Raw genomic sequence first — 16779 nt, 5'->3', positions numbered from 1 at the left:
AAAACACAATATGCAACGTCATGCAGGGTCAGTGCAAATAAGTTGTCCATACGAACATTAGCTTCAGATATATAAGAACGATCTATTGTAGCTTTCGATTCGGGACAAAGAGCACCGTTGCGTTTCTCCCCCGTGATTCGCGGATCTTTAGACGAGTAAAATTGGTGATGAATTGTGCGTTGTCCAAATGTTTAATGAAATTACACAGACACTATCTTAAATTTATATTGCATTAATTGTAAATTTCTAAAATATAAGGAACCGATATGTTTTCAATTTCACTGTGGAAGCACTAAATCTGTAGGATGCCGTACCAAGAAATTAGAATTAACTCCTTTGGCAAAAGTGAATGTCACATGTACCGACAACATGATGAATTTAAAAGTAAACACAGACTGGAAAAGCGATTTCCTGTTTGTAATAATATTCACAAACATTTTGGGTCAGGACCCCCACACTCTACCGCCCCTGCCAACTATACTTGTACTTTTTAGCATTGTAACACGTACTCAGAGCATAGGTGACGATCATAAAACGGGTTTTGCTACAATTTCAGCATGTTTCAACAAAGTATGTTTACCACAAATGCTGTTTAAAAGCAATAATAGGCCTCTGTAAGTTTGACACATGAATCAGTAACGTCACCGTCACAGAGAACAAGTCTCGCCAATGGATCAAACAAATGATCCATGGGTTTGCGATTTTCCTTTTGAACTATGTTGGCCTCGACTCCATGAAGAATAAAAGCAACTAACATACTTTTTAATTCTTTATACATTCAAAGCTTAGATTTTTCTCTGAAACTTTTTTTTATCATTTTAATCAAGCAAACAAAAAACAAACAAAAAAAAACCACACAGACTGATATATCTGCAATATATTACAATTATAACTTTTAAATAAAGTTACATCTTTTATGACAAGCAATCAAGTCGCATCTTTTATGACAAGCAGTACATCTTTTATGACAAGCAATCATGTTATGTCTCTTTTAAGAAAGTAAGTTACATCTTTTACGACATTTTAAGTTATGTCTTACTTTGCTCTCTTCTGTAATCAAATTTCAAAACAGATGATTTCGTTCGACAAAATACATGACTTTGTGTCTTGTTGGCAACAGAATCCATTCAATCATGTAAGGTGGTGTTTACTGATGTTGTTATTCTATACTTTCATTGAACCTGCCCTTATATATTCAGGTGTTTACTAAAATGAATTCACGTGTTTAAATCACACACTGGCAGTGTATACATTTCTAGCATGTTATAACTCGCTGAGAAGTAACGAATTAAAATGCATGTGTGTAAGGATACATTTTATCGAATAACAATATGAAACAAATCCATAGGTCACCTATACTAATTGAAACTCCTGATTAATATATCAAAACTTGAAGTAAAATATTTGCCATAGTCGTCTCTAACCTGTAATGAAATGATTTTAGAATTACTTATGTTAATGCGTAAATATATTGTGGCAATGGTTATTAATTACAATTTGAATTAAATGTCTCTGTCTGTACTCATATTTGTATTTAATCAAAATAAATATAACAACATATTTACATATATAATATATGATTAGATTATTATTAATAAAAACACAGTTTGCAAATTAAAATTTGTTTAATGGTGAACCTACCGACAATAGGTGCTCCGTGACTTCCTGTAAAAATGGAACAATTCAGGTTTTAGTCATTGGGGGACTAACTTTAAAATCAAAAGGCAACATTTTCGTCCACTTCAAATATGTTTTTATAAAATTACTTTTTTATCTACAGTTTCAATAATTCCTAAATTATGATGAACATATGCTAGTTAGTATGAAAAACTGAAATAAACAGATAGCTGTTTGAAGTAATTTTCTGCTGAAAGAACAAAAACGGAGTATATAAATCCATGAGGAATAAGTTGAAATATTTGGTGTATAAAATTTCATTTCCTGAATTATTAAAACCTGAGCTTTTCATTTACTAAACATGTACTAAATACGACGTTGTAGATAATTTCAATTAGATTAAAGAAATATAATCTGACGTACATTCAAATTAAATGCATTCTTCAAGCATGCCTACTGTCAATTTAGCACTCTCTGCATGTACATTAACAACACTGTGATTAAGCTCTACAATTGACCCTATATAATACCTTGGCATGGTCCATCATTTATGATTAAGTCATCCACTGCCGTGTCTCCACGGTATGTTGGTCCGACGTCGGCCATGAGGACGATTCGGTAATCATTTGGAACAGAATGTCTTGCTATCGTAACAGAAGCTTTATTCCATTGTGCCCCCTTGTCCCCTGCCTCCTTAAACACCCGTGTTTCCATTTTTGTACACGTGTCCTACATCAGTAAAATTAGAAATACAAAGTTAAAACGAAACATCCTAAAATTCTTTATTCAAAGAGTGAAATTTTATCTGAGAAATGCCTTTCAGGTAAAATCATCAGTGGTAGCAAACAATCCGGTACAATCTTGTTACTTTTTCAGCTAAAGTAAAAATAAGGTTTTTACTTCGAAGGATCAACAACGTTTTTAGTTTGTATATGAACTGAGCTTCCGGCATCATTACAATTATATGTTAGGAACGGCAGTATTTGCAATTGACCATATTCATCAAATGTGCCCAGTTCATTGCATGACATGAAATGGCTCAATTAAACCAAGTCTGCTACTGAAACGTGGAGTCAATTGAACGGATTTATCAAAATTAAATGTATAATAGAATTCTATTTAATCCGGTGCTAGGGGACATGAGGGTGGTTCTCATTTCATTACCTCTCATTTAAGGACTAAGCTTTTCGTACGTTGGTTTCGTTTTATACTTACAGTATTGTTTTACATGTTAAAAAGGAAAAATAAAACATTTTGCCAATGGAACGTTATGTGCGGTTGAATTACCAATTCGAAATTCTAGACTGCGTAACTTTTAAAAAAAGTTCAATAGAACAGGAATGTTTCAGTTGTCATATGTTTTACCTGTAAAAATACGAATAATCGTCCAGATCCGTCGCCAAACATATAATACCAAAACTCGAAACACATCGTCCTGTTTGCCGGTAGGACAGGCGACAAAATACTGGCATATTCCCTAAATTTTCTTGGTGCTGACGCTTCCATATATATGTACATTCCCTTTACTGTAAAATAATCAGTTTAAGCATTACTATTATGTTTGGTCTCACTATTATACAATTTGTCATAGGATATGTACACATATTTTCAATATCATTATCATGTTTAAAGGTACCAAATGTTTTAATCGTCAGAAATAACTAGAAAGACTTGCAGAACGAATTGTTCAAGAATGAACATTTCAGATTACTGTGTCAATTCATTTGTAAGTACCGTCCCTGAGGTATTTGGAATGATATGTTACTTATGTCTAGATATTGCACAATAAACTAGAAATGTAAGAAAATCTTTCTGCGGAATGAACAGCAATACCTAAAGCCTATTTGAACTATCAAAATATCTTTTTGTTTTTCTTATTGGCGACCACAGAATTATCTACGGATTTCTCTAAATGGTACTTTTTGTACTTGTAACATGTGTATATTTTGAATTTTGCTCAACAAGCGGTTAGAGGACATAGACGGTAGCTCGCATTTCAACTACCGTCCATAAACAGGCTTAATCAAATCGAGCAGGCAATTCATTAAAGCCGAGCCGATTTTGGTGACTTGTAATTTTCCACTTTTTCAATTTTGAAGATATTCTTTGAAATATGCTTAGTTAAAGGAAAGTAACGGCAACATAAAATACATATTCCCAGCGTATGATCGACGTCAGGTCCTGTACCAGCAGATTCCAGTGACATGAAATACCTGTTAGACAATTCTACAAACATATAATACCTGTCGGACCATTCTCAGTAACATACAAGAGACCCATAATGGCCTAATATCGCCAACCTGAGTTTAACTTTCTGTGGGAACAGTAAAAAATTTCTACTTAATAAATACTGGCAGGTTATGTGTATGTGGGTGGGCGTTGGGGGTCGAAGTGGCGTAAGACATTGGGGAAGTGATGTGATATGACAATATTAAACAAGAAGGTTTTTAAAGTTTCCACTACATAAATAAGGGGTTAAGTGATCACACCCCCCTGGCCGCAATGCTTTTTGATGAAAAAGAATATTTTCTAAATTCTTCTTAAAGGGTCACCCAAGAAACAGTTGTGTAATATTATTTTGACGAAACGAAACAATTTGAATAATCTTGGGAGAGAATCACACAATGACCATTTGCGAGAAATTATTTGAAAAGTTTTTCGCTGTATACATATAGGGAAAACAGACCCCACCATCCCCTGGCGTCTATGTTTTTGGAGGGATCGGAACAATTTGACCAATCGTGATAAATGATCACACAGGGACGATTTATGGGAATTTATTTTAAAATCGGACAAGCAATTTCATACAAGAAAATTTTAAATTTTCAAATGTATACAAAAAGGGAAAAGTGACCATGCACCCTGGCGGACATGGTTTTTGCGAATAGTAACAATTTGTATAATCTTGACAGAGTGTAACATAAGGAACATTTGTATGACATTATTTTAAAATTGGACCAGCGGTTTAAGAGACGAAAGTGTTAGAACAAGGTGTCCCTCGGGGCGGGGGCATTTTGGGGTATGATTTGAACAATCTTGGTAAAGGGCTTTTATATGATGCTACAAACCAATTATCAAACCCCTAGACCATGTGGTTTTAGAAAAGGTTATTTCAAAATTGATCCTATATATATAACTTGTATCCTAGCGGATCTCACGTATGGGAAAGTCATCTGTTCTGAATATAATTATATCCCTGAATGCAAACTATCTCTATATATTCATTGTATCCTCAAGATCAAGTTAACTTTCAGAGAGAGAAAATATAGCTTCTCTGGTCAAAAACAGTTAAAAAGACTAAAATGTCACTACTGATTTGTGAGACATGAAAACAGAGATTTGAGTATATATAAATGCAAATGTTGAACCAGTACGAATGTGTAGTACAATTCGGGCTAGTATATAAAGCAGCGTCGAAACTAATCTTAGTGGGTTGGTTGGGTGAGTGGACTTGCTGTGGCATGTGCGTGTTCGTTTGTACTACTAGGCGCTTTGCCGTAATTGGTCTGGTGTATTGTGGTGGTGATTTAGTTCGTATTAAATATCAAGGCCCTAGGCTCTGTGGATTTGGACTAGAATATTTTCAAAAAGTTTTTCTACAGACTACGAACTTCCTACAGCCTTCGATAAAGCATTTTTTGCTAGTTGCATTGCAAAGAATTATACTATGTGGACCTGTGAAGTTTGTAAAGCCCTTTCCTTTTTATTGAACAATATTTACGTCAGGTTTGAGAAGTTTGCAGTTTTCAGACAAGTAATTGGTATTCCCATGGAAACAAATTACGCACCCTTGTCGCAGAGTTGTTTTTATATTGTTGTGAAGGAGATGTTATGTTGTGTCTTTCTCCAGATACACATGCAGACATTATTACTGAATTTAAAAGTATATCACGCTATCTAGATGATATATTTAATATGGATAATCTGTTTTTTTGTTTTTTTTTCTCAGTTGGTAGATAATATCTATCCCCGGGAGCTTTAGTTAAATAAAACTAACAACTCGGATACTACTGCTTCATTTCTAGATTTATATCTCTCTATTTATGACAATTTTATACAGACCAATATTTATGACAGTCAAGAGGGATGACTTTAAATTAAGTATAGTAAATTTCTCCCATTTGGATAGTGAAGTACCCAGGCTACATCTTATGGGATAAATATTTCTCAGTTAATTCGGTTTGCAAGAGCGTGTAGTCATGTTGAGGATTTCAATGAACGTAACCAATATATTAGAAATAAACCTCTTCAACAGGGCTACCGTTATTATAAACTACGTAAATAGTTTCTAAATTTTACTATCGTAATTCAGATTTGGTTTTGAAATACAATAGCAATTATAAGACACTTCTGCGAGAAGGTATATCAAAACCCGTTTTTATGGGGATGTGGTTTACATCATGGAGTCCATGGAGTACATCGTGGATCATGGTGTCCATTCAACATATGTGTAATAGAGTTCCGCTTAAGTCGGTGCTAGGGGGCGTGAGAGGTGTTGCACATTTCATTACCTCTCATGAACAGACTCAATCAAACCGAGTCTGCTATTATTCTTCTTGGTTGCATTCCTTGCTTCCAAAGGATCTTTTTACAGATTTTATTAACTATCACAACAGCAATCTTTAAGTGCCGTGTGGCGGCTGTAAAAAGTCTCCCCGTACTTGGATTCAGTGTTGTTATATTTTCTGGTCCTTTGGGATCATGGAGTCCATTCAACATATGTGTAATAGAGTTCCGCGTAAGCCGGTGCTCGGGGGCGTGAGAGGTGTTGCACATTTCATTACCTCTCATGAACAGACTTAATCAAACCGAGTCTGCTATTATTCTTCTTGGTTGCATTCCTTGCTTCCAAAGGATCTTTTTACAGATTTTATAACAAACTTCGTAAGATTTTGGATCATGGCAATTTTCCAATTGTATTTACTAAAGTCATTAAACGTTTTATTAAAAGAGGTTATGACCAACTGTTTTGAGACACACCGCATGTTTGGTGTTCAGTTTAGTAAAGAACATATCTGCCCTTTTACAGTTGGGCGCTACGCTTTCCTATTTGATTTTGTCTGACGGAACAAGTGGAGGACTCTATGATAAGTAGTTCTTAAATCAACCCGGACTGAGCTATTTTGATTTCCGTCTTCTGGCCTGTTTCGTCGAGCCCTTAATGGTGTTTGCCTTGTTTCTCTGTCTTCTGCAAAGACAGTGAGTACATGCGTTTTAGGTTATTAAGGATTGCATTTATATATCTTTATACAAGAACATCTTTGTGTTTTACATTACATGCCTTCTGTTGCCTTTGCGTATGTTAGGGTCTCACCTGGCGGGGATAACTTTTATTTACACTGTCCTGTGACTTTAAAACATGGTGTGGGTAAGAGTAAAGTTAGATGCACCATAAACCGGTTTAAGTTCCCCAGTGGTGGTTCTGCCACTGACCGTTCCTAGGCGGTGGTCCCTTGTGTTTCTTTATTTGTTTGTTTAGTACTTGTGTGTTTGCTCTGTGTGTGTGTGTGTGTGTGTGTGTGTTTGTTTGTTTGTGTGTGTGGTGTGCGTGTGTTGATCGTGTGCGTGTTTGGGGAGGCTGCGTTTATAGAACGTGGTTTTCCCTGTTGGATATTATTCCTTGTTTTCCTGATCAACCCTCGTATAAGTCTCTATAAACCTCGTGACTCCCAGGGCGTGACTATATTTAACCCTAGTAAAATAATGTGTACAACTTTGGTAGAGGACTACAATATATATGATACCAAAATATCAAAGCTTTAGGCCCTTGGGATTTGGACATGACGATTTTCAAAGCTTTTTCGTATATAAGTCTATATAACCATGTGACCCCCAGTGTGGGGGATAATTTGAATAATTTTGGTAGAGGACTAATAGATTATACTACATACCAGATATCAGAGCCCTATGCCCTGTGGTTTTGGACGAGGAAAATTTAAAATTTTATCATTTCTGCTGCCATGGTAACAACAGTTTTGTACCGAATTCAATTCTTTAAACAAATTTAACGACGACCATTCAAGGAACATCCCTGTGAAGTTTCATTTAAACTGGCCTGGTGTTTTATGAGGAGATGTTGTTTATATAAAACTGTTTACGAAGTACGGATAATCACTGACCTCAGTAGCTCATGTTCACCCTTGATCACTTCAGCTAATAATATCTGTTCCTAGTGTATGATCGATATTAGGTTCTGTACCAACAGTTTGTGTAGGATCATTCTAAGTAACATATAACACCTGTCGAACCATTCACTAAACATATAACACCTGTCGGACCATTCTCTAAACATATAACACCTGTCGGACCATTAACAAAGAATATCTGTTGGAACAGGTCTACATCTCACCTACATATAACACCAAGAGTGTATGATCGATATCAAGTTCTGTACAAACATATTGCGTTGGACCATTCTAAGTAACATAAAATACCATTTGGTCCATTCTCATTAACAAATATCAGTAGTACCTGTTCCTAATGTATGATCAACTTCAGGTCCTGTACCAGCAGACAATGTAGGACCTTTCTGAAAAGTCCAGTCATAATTGTCATTCTTCTGTTGTTCCCAGCCACACAATGTTCTATCATCGAAATCACACACTTCCTCTTTCTGTAAAGCTTGATAGAAATCATTTATAAGTATTTATTTCAGTTTTATGCATATGTTTCTTTCTAGAATATTCAACATTGTATATTATATTTTCAAAAAGCAAGAATATATTGTTATTTACAAAAAAGAAACTATAATATAATCTTACGTCGAACAATCTAAATATAGTTATTTCTTTAAAGAGCACTGTTTAGGCCAAAATGTAATTATTTTAGTTTGAATGATAATTTCTAAAATGTAACGTCCTTATTCACAAAACAAGGGTTCTGCAATGTGTTATTTCTCGAAGGAAGTCAATGCGCAACTTGTCTAAGATACCAAGATTTCATAGCGTATCCCTACCACACTTCGCAGATAGGCATTGAAAAAGGCAATCTTGTTTTATCAAAGAAATACTAATTTTACAGGTAAGAAGGTTTATCTTAATTGTATTTTTATTTTTGATGCCTAACTTTAGGACGCAGTTAAGTTGCAATATATCTTTTTGACAGTCTGTCTCAATGTATAGTTAATATTGCTACGTTTGAATAAATCTTTCTATATTACAAGATAATATCATTATAATACCTATCTTTGTTGCTATCGTAACTAATAGTCTTTTTAAGATTCTTCCTATAACCATGTTCTAAGAGAAACATTTTTCATTATAAATAGATATGTGTTCCGAGGCGTTAACTTTACATATCATGAGGAGATGTAGAAAATAGAATGGTCTTCATATAAAGAAAATTATATGGTACATACATCATTCTGTTATAAATAAATTTTATTTTTAACATCTAAGATTTTCTTTAAATCTCAGTCTCAAAGAATTACCTGTGATGTCCACACGGAAATATCTGGTGTTATTAGGACCAGAACCATCCGAAGCAGCGCAAATATATGTTCCAGAGTCCCCTATCGACGCATGTGGTTGGCGGTACACTGACTCTAAACATACATAGAAACATTGAGTGTTGTTATGCAATGCTTCATTGTTTTAAATGTTTAATACCTCTAAGTTAAAAAATACATGTTACAAAATGTACATCAACATGAACATATCAACAAATATAAAAGTCGAAACGTTAGTGGTAATTTTAAATAACAGGGAGAGAGCGTTCAAAATCAATTCTATTTATCAGTTATACATTTGCAAAGCGCTTCTACAAACTTTATTCCAAGAAACACTTCTAGAATCCTATAAGTGCTTAAAATATTACGAAAATTTTCAAACCTTTGATATTTTTATTTTTGAACCAGCAACCATTCACTTTTGTCCAATACAGTGTAGGTGTATGCAGTCCAGACATAGTGCAGTTTAACGTTAGTTCACTACCGACAGGTACTTTCAAATGTGTTTCTTTTGGTCCATTCAGCGTGTGCTGTACTGAAGGCGAAAACAGATTGATATGATATTATTAACGATTATAATAGGGTACATTTAAGAGAACTTTTACCTAAAAATATTTTATACATATTCATGTTCGGTTTTTGGTGTTAAATATTCTAGAACGGTATTGATTCATTTAATTGCAATATGGTTCGGTGATAAAATGACATTCCATTGAATTTCTAATAGTACTTTTATTTACCTCCGTTCATTTTATTTATCGTTTACACATTCTATTCGGGGAATGTCACGTGTTAAAACGCAGCCTCTCCAAAACGAACCTCACAGCACGCAGATACAGCCTTTGAACTGTCAGTGGCAAAAATACCACCGAGGACCTTAAAACAGTTTGGTTCGCACCAAACATCACTTTCACACAAATTATGTTCCAAAGTCACAGGACATTGTAAATAAAAGTAATCCCTGCCAGGAGAATCTAACACACGCAATGAAAGCAAAAGGCACTGCATATAAAACAACAACATAAATAATGCTTATCTATGATTTAGAATCAAAAGAACTTATGTACTCGATGCCTTTGTAGAAGACACTGCAACAAGAAAAGATCCTTAAGTATCCGACGAAACAGCCCAGAAGGCAGAAATCAAAACAGTTCAGTTCTGGCAGGATTTAAAACAAGAGCTGTCACAGGAGACAGCCCGCTCGACTATTTCGATGCTGGATAGTTAAAATGGGCACATCTATGTATTAATTCTAAGCAAAAAGAGAACATAATTTATTAACTATTGGCGCAAGAATGGTTCAAGTTGTGTCAAATGATGTAGGTGATGATGTGGAACAACTATTTTAAGTTTGGATAAAATCCATTAAAAATAACTGAGAGTGAAAGTGCGCCAAAACTTTATTCTAAAATACTAAGTAAAAAGGGGGCATAGTTCATAGTTCCATAGTTATGGATATTGTGTCGTGTGATGTGGGTGATGATGTAAACTATTTTAAATTTGAATCAAATCCATGTAGTAATAACTGAGATAGAATGGAAGTGCACAAAAACATTAACCTAAAATTAGTCAAAAGAGGGATAATACATGAAATATTGGTGAAAGACATATGGCCCTTGTGCCATTTAACGATGAGAAATAACTATTTCAAGCTTGAAACAAATGCAAATGATTACAGAGATAAAGAGAAAGTGCATTAAAACTTTAAACAAAAAGCGAACACGAAAGGATGCCGAAGCAAGACCGAGTAGAATAGCTCTCCTCACTTCGTATAGTCGAGCTAAAAATACTCATCCGTTTATTTGAGCCCCCCGCTCTTCTGTCAGATACAACCAACGAGGGAACTGCAATCAGATTAAACTCTAAACGTGCAGTGTGTCTAAAAATGCCTCGGAACCTCTTCTAAGGAAATATGTCTCATATGACATTCCTTTTGATTTTTATTAAATTTTGTCCAACTATAGCATGATTGTTCCTATTTATTTTTATGTCGTATTGGCAACAGTACGTTATCAGTGATGACGTCACGAAGGTGCCAAAATTTCCAAATACGGCCGTTATGAATATTCTAAAATGTAGGGATAACGCATGTTTTTTCGTGTTATAACGTCTGCAGAATCCCGAGGGATTGGTTGGTACACGAGCCCGTTAGGGCGAGGGTACCAACGTATCCCGAGGGATTCTGCAACTGTTATAACACGAAATGAACATGCGCTAACGCTATTCTAGCATAAAACGCGTAGAAACCGCTGATAAATGGATAAATGTCTCTCAACGTCATTAATTTTCCACCAAATGCGCGGGAATGTCTAAGTTGTTTTTAACGTTGACGTCATTTCGTTTTGAATTATCCGTTTTGGGGCCGAATGACGTTTACGCTTTGCCACGGAACGCGCATATATAAAAATGTGTTATAACAGCACGCGAGCGCGAGAATCTCTCTGTTAACACAAGTTTTCTCTCCTGTTAAAACACCCCCGAAAAGTGACAAAAACAGCAGTTTTATGCTAGAATGTCTAATTATGATTTAAAACCAGCGAAACTTAACAATTTGAAACTTTTTTTAAATTCATATAAGGACTAACATGTGGTATCGCAAAGGACATTTATCATTTCATTGAGCAACCCGTGTTCCTTCTAATATAAAATTTTTAGAAAAAAAAGGCAAATACATGCAAAAATGAAATCTTTAAAAAGCTACAGGCCCATTAAATGTCTGATTTTCAGCATAACTGATCAATTTGCAAAGGACATGCAAAAAGGGAACTTAACTTCTTCAGTTTTTCACAACATTGTGTTGGAGACAAACTGTCCTTTTTATGTAAAAGGCAACGTTTTATTCACTCCGTTTATTGTTTACATTGTTGCGCTTTAAGGATTTTATGCGACTTGAAACTAAAAATTTATGTGAAAAATTTAAATCCTCAAAACAGTTTGGGAAATGCAAGGGCACAAGAAATAAATGATAAAAGTTGAAATGATATATCTGTAGGTAAATTTGCGATCATGAAAGCTTGCTATCTCCACAGTGTATTAAAAGAAAACGAGTGAAAATTTTCAATTTTCGGTGCAGATTTTTGGTATCATATGCAAATCAAACTGCTTAAAAATATGTTTTTTAAATCAAAGAAATACCAAAATATTGCACACGAGCGTTACTTTTCCAAGAAAATGTCGTTTAACATTCTAATGCGCAAAACTCAGAAAACAGCGCTAAACTCAAAACAAATACATCTTTTTATTTCATGGAATATTTAACAGTTTTAACAGAATGCTTACTAGTATTTGTGATGTTTGATAGGTTTCCTATTTATGCAAAAATATGATACATTTATATGGAATATATTTCATTTACGTATCTATGAATACAAGGATAACCTTTTCTTTACACATATATCCTGACAAATAAATTTCTTTGCAAAGGATCTGTTTCTATCTAGATAAAACTTTTCAGAGAAACATAATAAATATACTCTGTTTCCCCACGGTTATTCACAGAGGATGAACTCTATTTGAAATTAGGTTGTCCGACAACTCTCTTAACAATCGAAATATTTCCCAAACTTAACATTTGTAGTAAATTTCAAAACATTAAAATCTTTATATGATTTCCTTTGATTGAATATAATCTAAACATTAAGATCTGAGTTCTACACCGAAATAAATACGTCAAAGATAGCAAAGTTTTAAAGTGTATTTTGATTTAGTAGTAGTAAGAAAAAAATATATTTATCAAAACAGCGTAGATTCTGATAAACAAAATACTCAATTGCGCTATCTTGTGATTTTAGGGTAGGGATTTCCTATACTTTCCCCTAGCGTGTTAAAAAAGCCACACTAGTTTGTACTAGACAATTTTATTTTCCCATTGGTTCTAGCTACCCTGGCTAGCCAGAATAGCCAGAGAAAATACAGTAAAACCTGTTGCGAAATGACCCTTTTTTGTAGTCTCTGATTTTGTTGTGTTTTATGTATCAAGTGATTAATCAAACGGACTTCAAAGAATTGTCTTATTTTTCAGACAGCAGCCAGACTAGCCAGAGTTTCTAAGATTTTAACATGTTCTGGCTACTCTGGTCAGCCAGAGTTGCCAGAGTAACCAGGCTTTCATTTGCTCTGGCTACAGAAAATGCTAAATATCTTTGGAGTACTATTAGTGATGACTTTAGTTGGAAAAATCGTATTGAAATTACATCTTCAAAAGCTAGTAACACTCTCAGATTAATAAAAAGAAATGTACAGTGTAATAACCGTAATATCAAAGAAACTGCCTTCAAAACATACGTTCGCCCACAATTAGAATCCTGTAACACCATATGGCATCCATGGCAGAAAAACTTAGCATATGAGATAGCAAAGGTACAAAGAGCTGCAGCCAGATGTGTTTATGAATGACTACTCATACCAAAGCAGCGTAACATCAATGCTTGAAACTCTTAAATGGCAGACACTAGAACAGAGAAGAAAACATGCCCTAATAATGTTGTACAAAATATCAGATAACCTCGTCTCTGTAGATCATAACAACCTGACAGCCTCTAGAAATTATTTTTTTTATTCCATCTTCAAGAACACAATATCATATGAACTTTAATTTTCCACGCACGATCACATACTGGAACGCCTTCCATAATAACATCAAAGACAGTGTGAACCTTCAGTGCATGACATCTGGCCTAGACTAGTATATGTACTAATGTCATCATCCTGTTTTTTGTTTTTATTTTTAACATAGCTGTATTATTACTGCTCTTACTCTCTTAACACATGAATATCATGTATCATGTAACATAGCAACATGCTTTTAACAACTGCTCCGACCTCCAAATTATAATCAGTAATTTATTGTTGGAGCACTTATGTAGATGTACATGTAGATTTCACAACAGGTTTTACTGTATTTTCTCTCTAGCCAGGGTAGCTAGTACCAATTGGCATCTCGGAAATTCTGGCTGTTCTGGCTTGCCAGAGTAGCCAGAGCAAATGAAATCCTGGTTACTCTGGCTGGCTGACCAAAGTAGCCAGAACATATAAAAATCCAAGAAACTCTGGCTACTCTGGCTGCTGTCTGAAAAATAAGACAATTCTTTGAAGTCCGTTTTATGAATCACTTGATACATAAAACCAAAACAAATTCAACCCTACGAGTACCAAAAGAGTTATTTCGTAACAGATTTTACTGTATTTTCTCTGGTTATTCTGGCTAGCCAGGTAGCTAGAACCAATGGGTATCCCGGAAATTCTGGCTGTTCTGGCTAGCCAGAGCAAATATGATATCCTGATAATATGATATCCTGGTTACTCTGGCTGACATGAGTAGCCAGAACATGTTAAAATCATAGATACTCTGGCTACTCTGGCCAGCCAGCCAAATGTTCTATACATTTAAAGCTTTTTACATGCCATCCTACATATTAATAAAAAGTAGGGATAAATATCCAACTGGAAACCCCAGGTTCCAAAAGTGTAGCATCTCCATGCGCAAAACCAGCATGCGGACGCACACACGACCAAATGAAGGAAACACCTAGGGTACCGCCTTGGAACAGTCAGTAGCAAAACCACCGCTTAGGAGCATAAACCGATTAATGGTGCACCTAACCCAATTCTTACACCCACCAGTTTCAAAGTCACAGGACAGTGTAAATAAAAGTTATCCCAGTAGGTGAAACTGTAACATACGCAATGGCAACGAAGGCATGTTAATATGCAAAACACAAAAATGTTCTTGTATATTAAATTTATATCAAGAGAAATCCTTACGACCCTAAAATTTATGTACCGAGTGCCTTTGCAGAAGACAGACGAAGAAGGGAAACTCACTTAAAGGTTTAGAAAAGGACTGTCTCTAATGTTGTTAGAAAGTGTTGTTCTTTCTTTTTGCCCTTAGATTGTATGTACTGAAATTGTTATTGTAATAACTTCATATCAAAGAGTAATTAAATAGTATCCCTCAGACACAATCGAAGATGAAAGCGTAGCGTACAACTATCAACGGGCTGATATATAAGACGCGAGTCTAATTCATGACTACTTGCTTGCCTGTGTAAGACGGATTTTTCCCTAAACGAAGGACAGTGTGGAATGAAAAAACCGAGGGTTAAACACTCCGTTTTCTATAAAACCTGTCCCGAGGGTTTGGGAAAAAGCTGTGTTACACAGTCAGACATGTAAGATCATTTGTCTTGCCTAACATAGTCTTTTTTACACAAATCTTTTCCCTAGGGAAAGACAGAATACCTATCCTTGTTGCGTGATCGGACAAAGGTGTACTTTCCCTAATAGGTAGGCAAGACGAAATATGCTTGTTTTCTCCCCGTTGTCTTTCTGTTATTGAGTGTATTAAAAATAGATGAGTTTTACTAAAGGAGTAATTCGACTTTGATGCGTACTAGTAATTCTTCTCATTTTTGTTCATTGTAAACTTAAAACGGTTATACCTAGCAATTTCACAATCATGGCCGGTGAAACCAATGTAACAGAAGCATTTATAATTGCTGACCTGATCAACACAAGTTGCGCCGTTTTTGCAATCCATTAAGCTTGATAAAGCACAACGACAACACAAACATTAGCAGTTTAGACAGCCACGTTGATTTTCTTATAGTCCGAACTATCACACTGATTCCAAGTATTTGGTACTATGTTGTTTGAAATTATTCAAGAGGTATTTTGGCCAAATATTTAAAATTTCTGCATATGTAAGTTATTGTTTGAATATATAAAAATCTAATGAATAACATATGTGAGCAGACGACTGCAAATGACGTAATAGAGTACGCCTTAGGTATGAGATGTTCTTACTCGAGTCCGTATCAACTTATCAAGGCTGAAATATTTTGTGTTGTAAACATACGCTGTACAGATGACAATGTCGTTCGTTTTGACGGATTTTGAGTCACAACAGCAGATTTAAATCATATAGTAACTTTTCAATTTCAATACTTGCGGGAAATCCACAGTGCTCCTTCTGATATTACTTCCGTCACGGTAAGGAATCTAGACATAACTTTTGACCTTTAACACGCTAATAGCTACCTTATATGAGAGATCTCAATATTACAATATGTGTTTTGAACCACGGACACTAAGTATATAAGACGCGACTTCAATTCATGACTACACGCATGCCTGTGTAAGACGGACTTTTCCCTACTCGGGGGACAATGTGGAATGAAAAACCAAGCGATAGACTCTCGACTTTCTATAAAACCTGTCATGAGGAATTGGGAAAAATCTTTCTTACACAGTCAGACATGTTAGATCATTCTTCTTGCCTAGCATTATCCATTTTACACAAGCTTTTCCCACAGGAAAGACAGAATATCTATCATTGGTGCGTGATCGGACAGATGTGAACTTTCTCCACTAGGCAGGCCAGACAAAGTATGCTTGTTTTGTCCCCGTTGTCTTTCTGTTATTCAATGTACACAACAATAGAAGTGTTTGGCTAAAGGAGAAATTCATCTTCGATGCGTACTAGTAATTTTTCTCATTTTTGTTCGTTGTAAACTTAAAACGGTTTTACCTACCAGTTTCACAATCATGGCCGGTGTAACCAATGTAACAGCGGCACTTATAATCGTTTACCTGATCAACACAAGTTGCGCCGTTTTTGCAAGGCTGGGTTGCGCAGTCGTCAATATCTGAACAATAAAGAGGGATGATAATCATTCATACATTGATTAAATAAGTGTATTATCATTAACAGTCAA

General features: G+C 35.2%; 1 protein-coding gene across 1 annotated transcript in view; it reads right to left on the bottom strand.

Annotated features, from left to right (window-relative positions):
• Window positions 1-658: 658 nt before the first annotated feature.
• LOC123552581 (fibropellin-1-like) overlaps window positions 659-16779 on the bottom strand; it is a 44089-nt gene continuing 27968 nt past the window's right edge. Inside the window, exons 27-34 of the mRNA XM_053540002.1 lie at window positions 16597-16710; window positions 9447-9599; window positions 9047-9160; window positions 8089-8238; window positions 2983-3143; window positions 2148-2346; window positions 1642-1665; window positions 659-1424 (exon numbers count right to left, since the gene is read on the bottom strand). Coding sequence (XP_053395977.1) covers window positions 1420-1424; window positions 1642-1665; window positions 2148-2346; window positions 2983-3143; window positions 8089-8238; window positions 9047-9160; window positions 9447-9599; window positions 16597-16710 — 920 coding nt within the window. The 3' untranslated portion in view covers window positions 659-1419. The remainder of the gene's footprint in view (window positions 1425-1641; window positions 1666-2147; window positions 2347-2982; window positions 3144-8088; window positions 8239-9046; window positions 9161-9446; window positions 9600-16596; window positions 16711-16779) is intronic.

Source organism: Mercenaria mercenaria, chromosome 4 (genome assembly GCF_021730395.1).
Source record: "Mercenaria mercenaria strain notata chromosome 4, MADL_Memer_1, whole genome shotgun sequence".
NCBI classification, from domain to species: Eukaryota; Metazoa; Mollusca; class Bivalvia; order Venerida; family Veneridae; genus Mercenaria; species Mercenaria mercenaria.
Note: the sequence above shows the minus strand (reverse complement) of the source record. Positions and strands in the feature narration are given on the sequence as shown.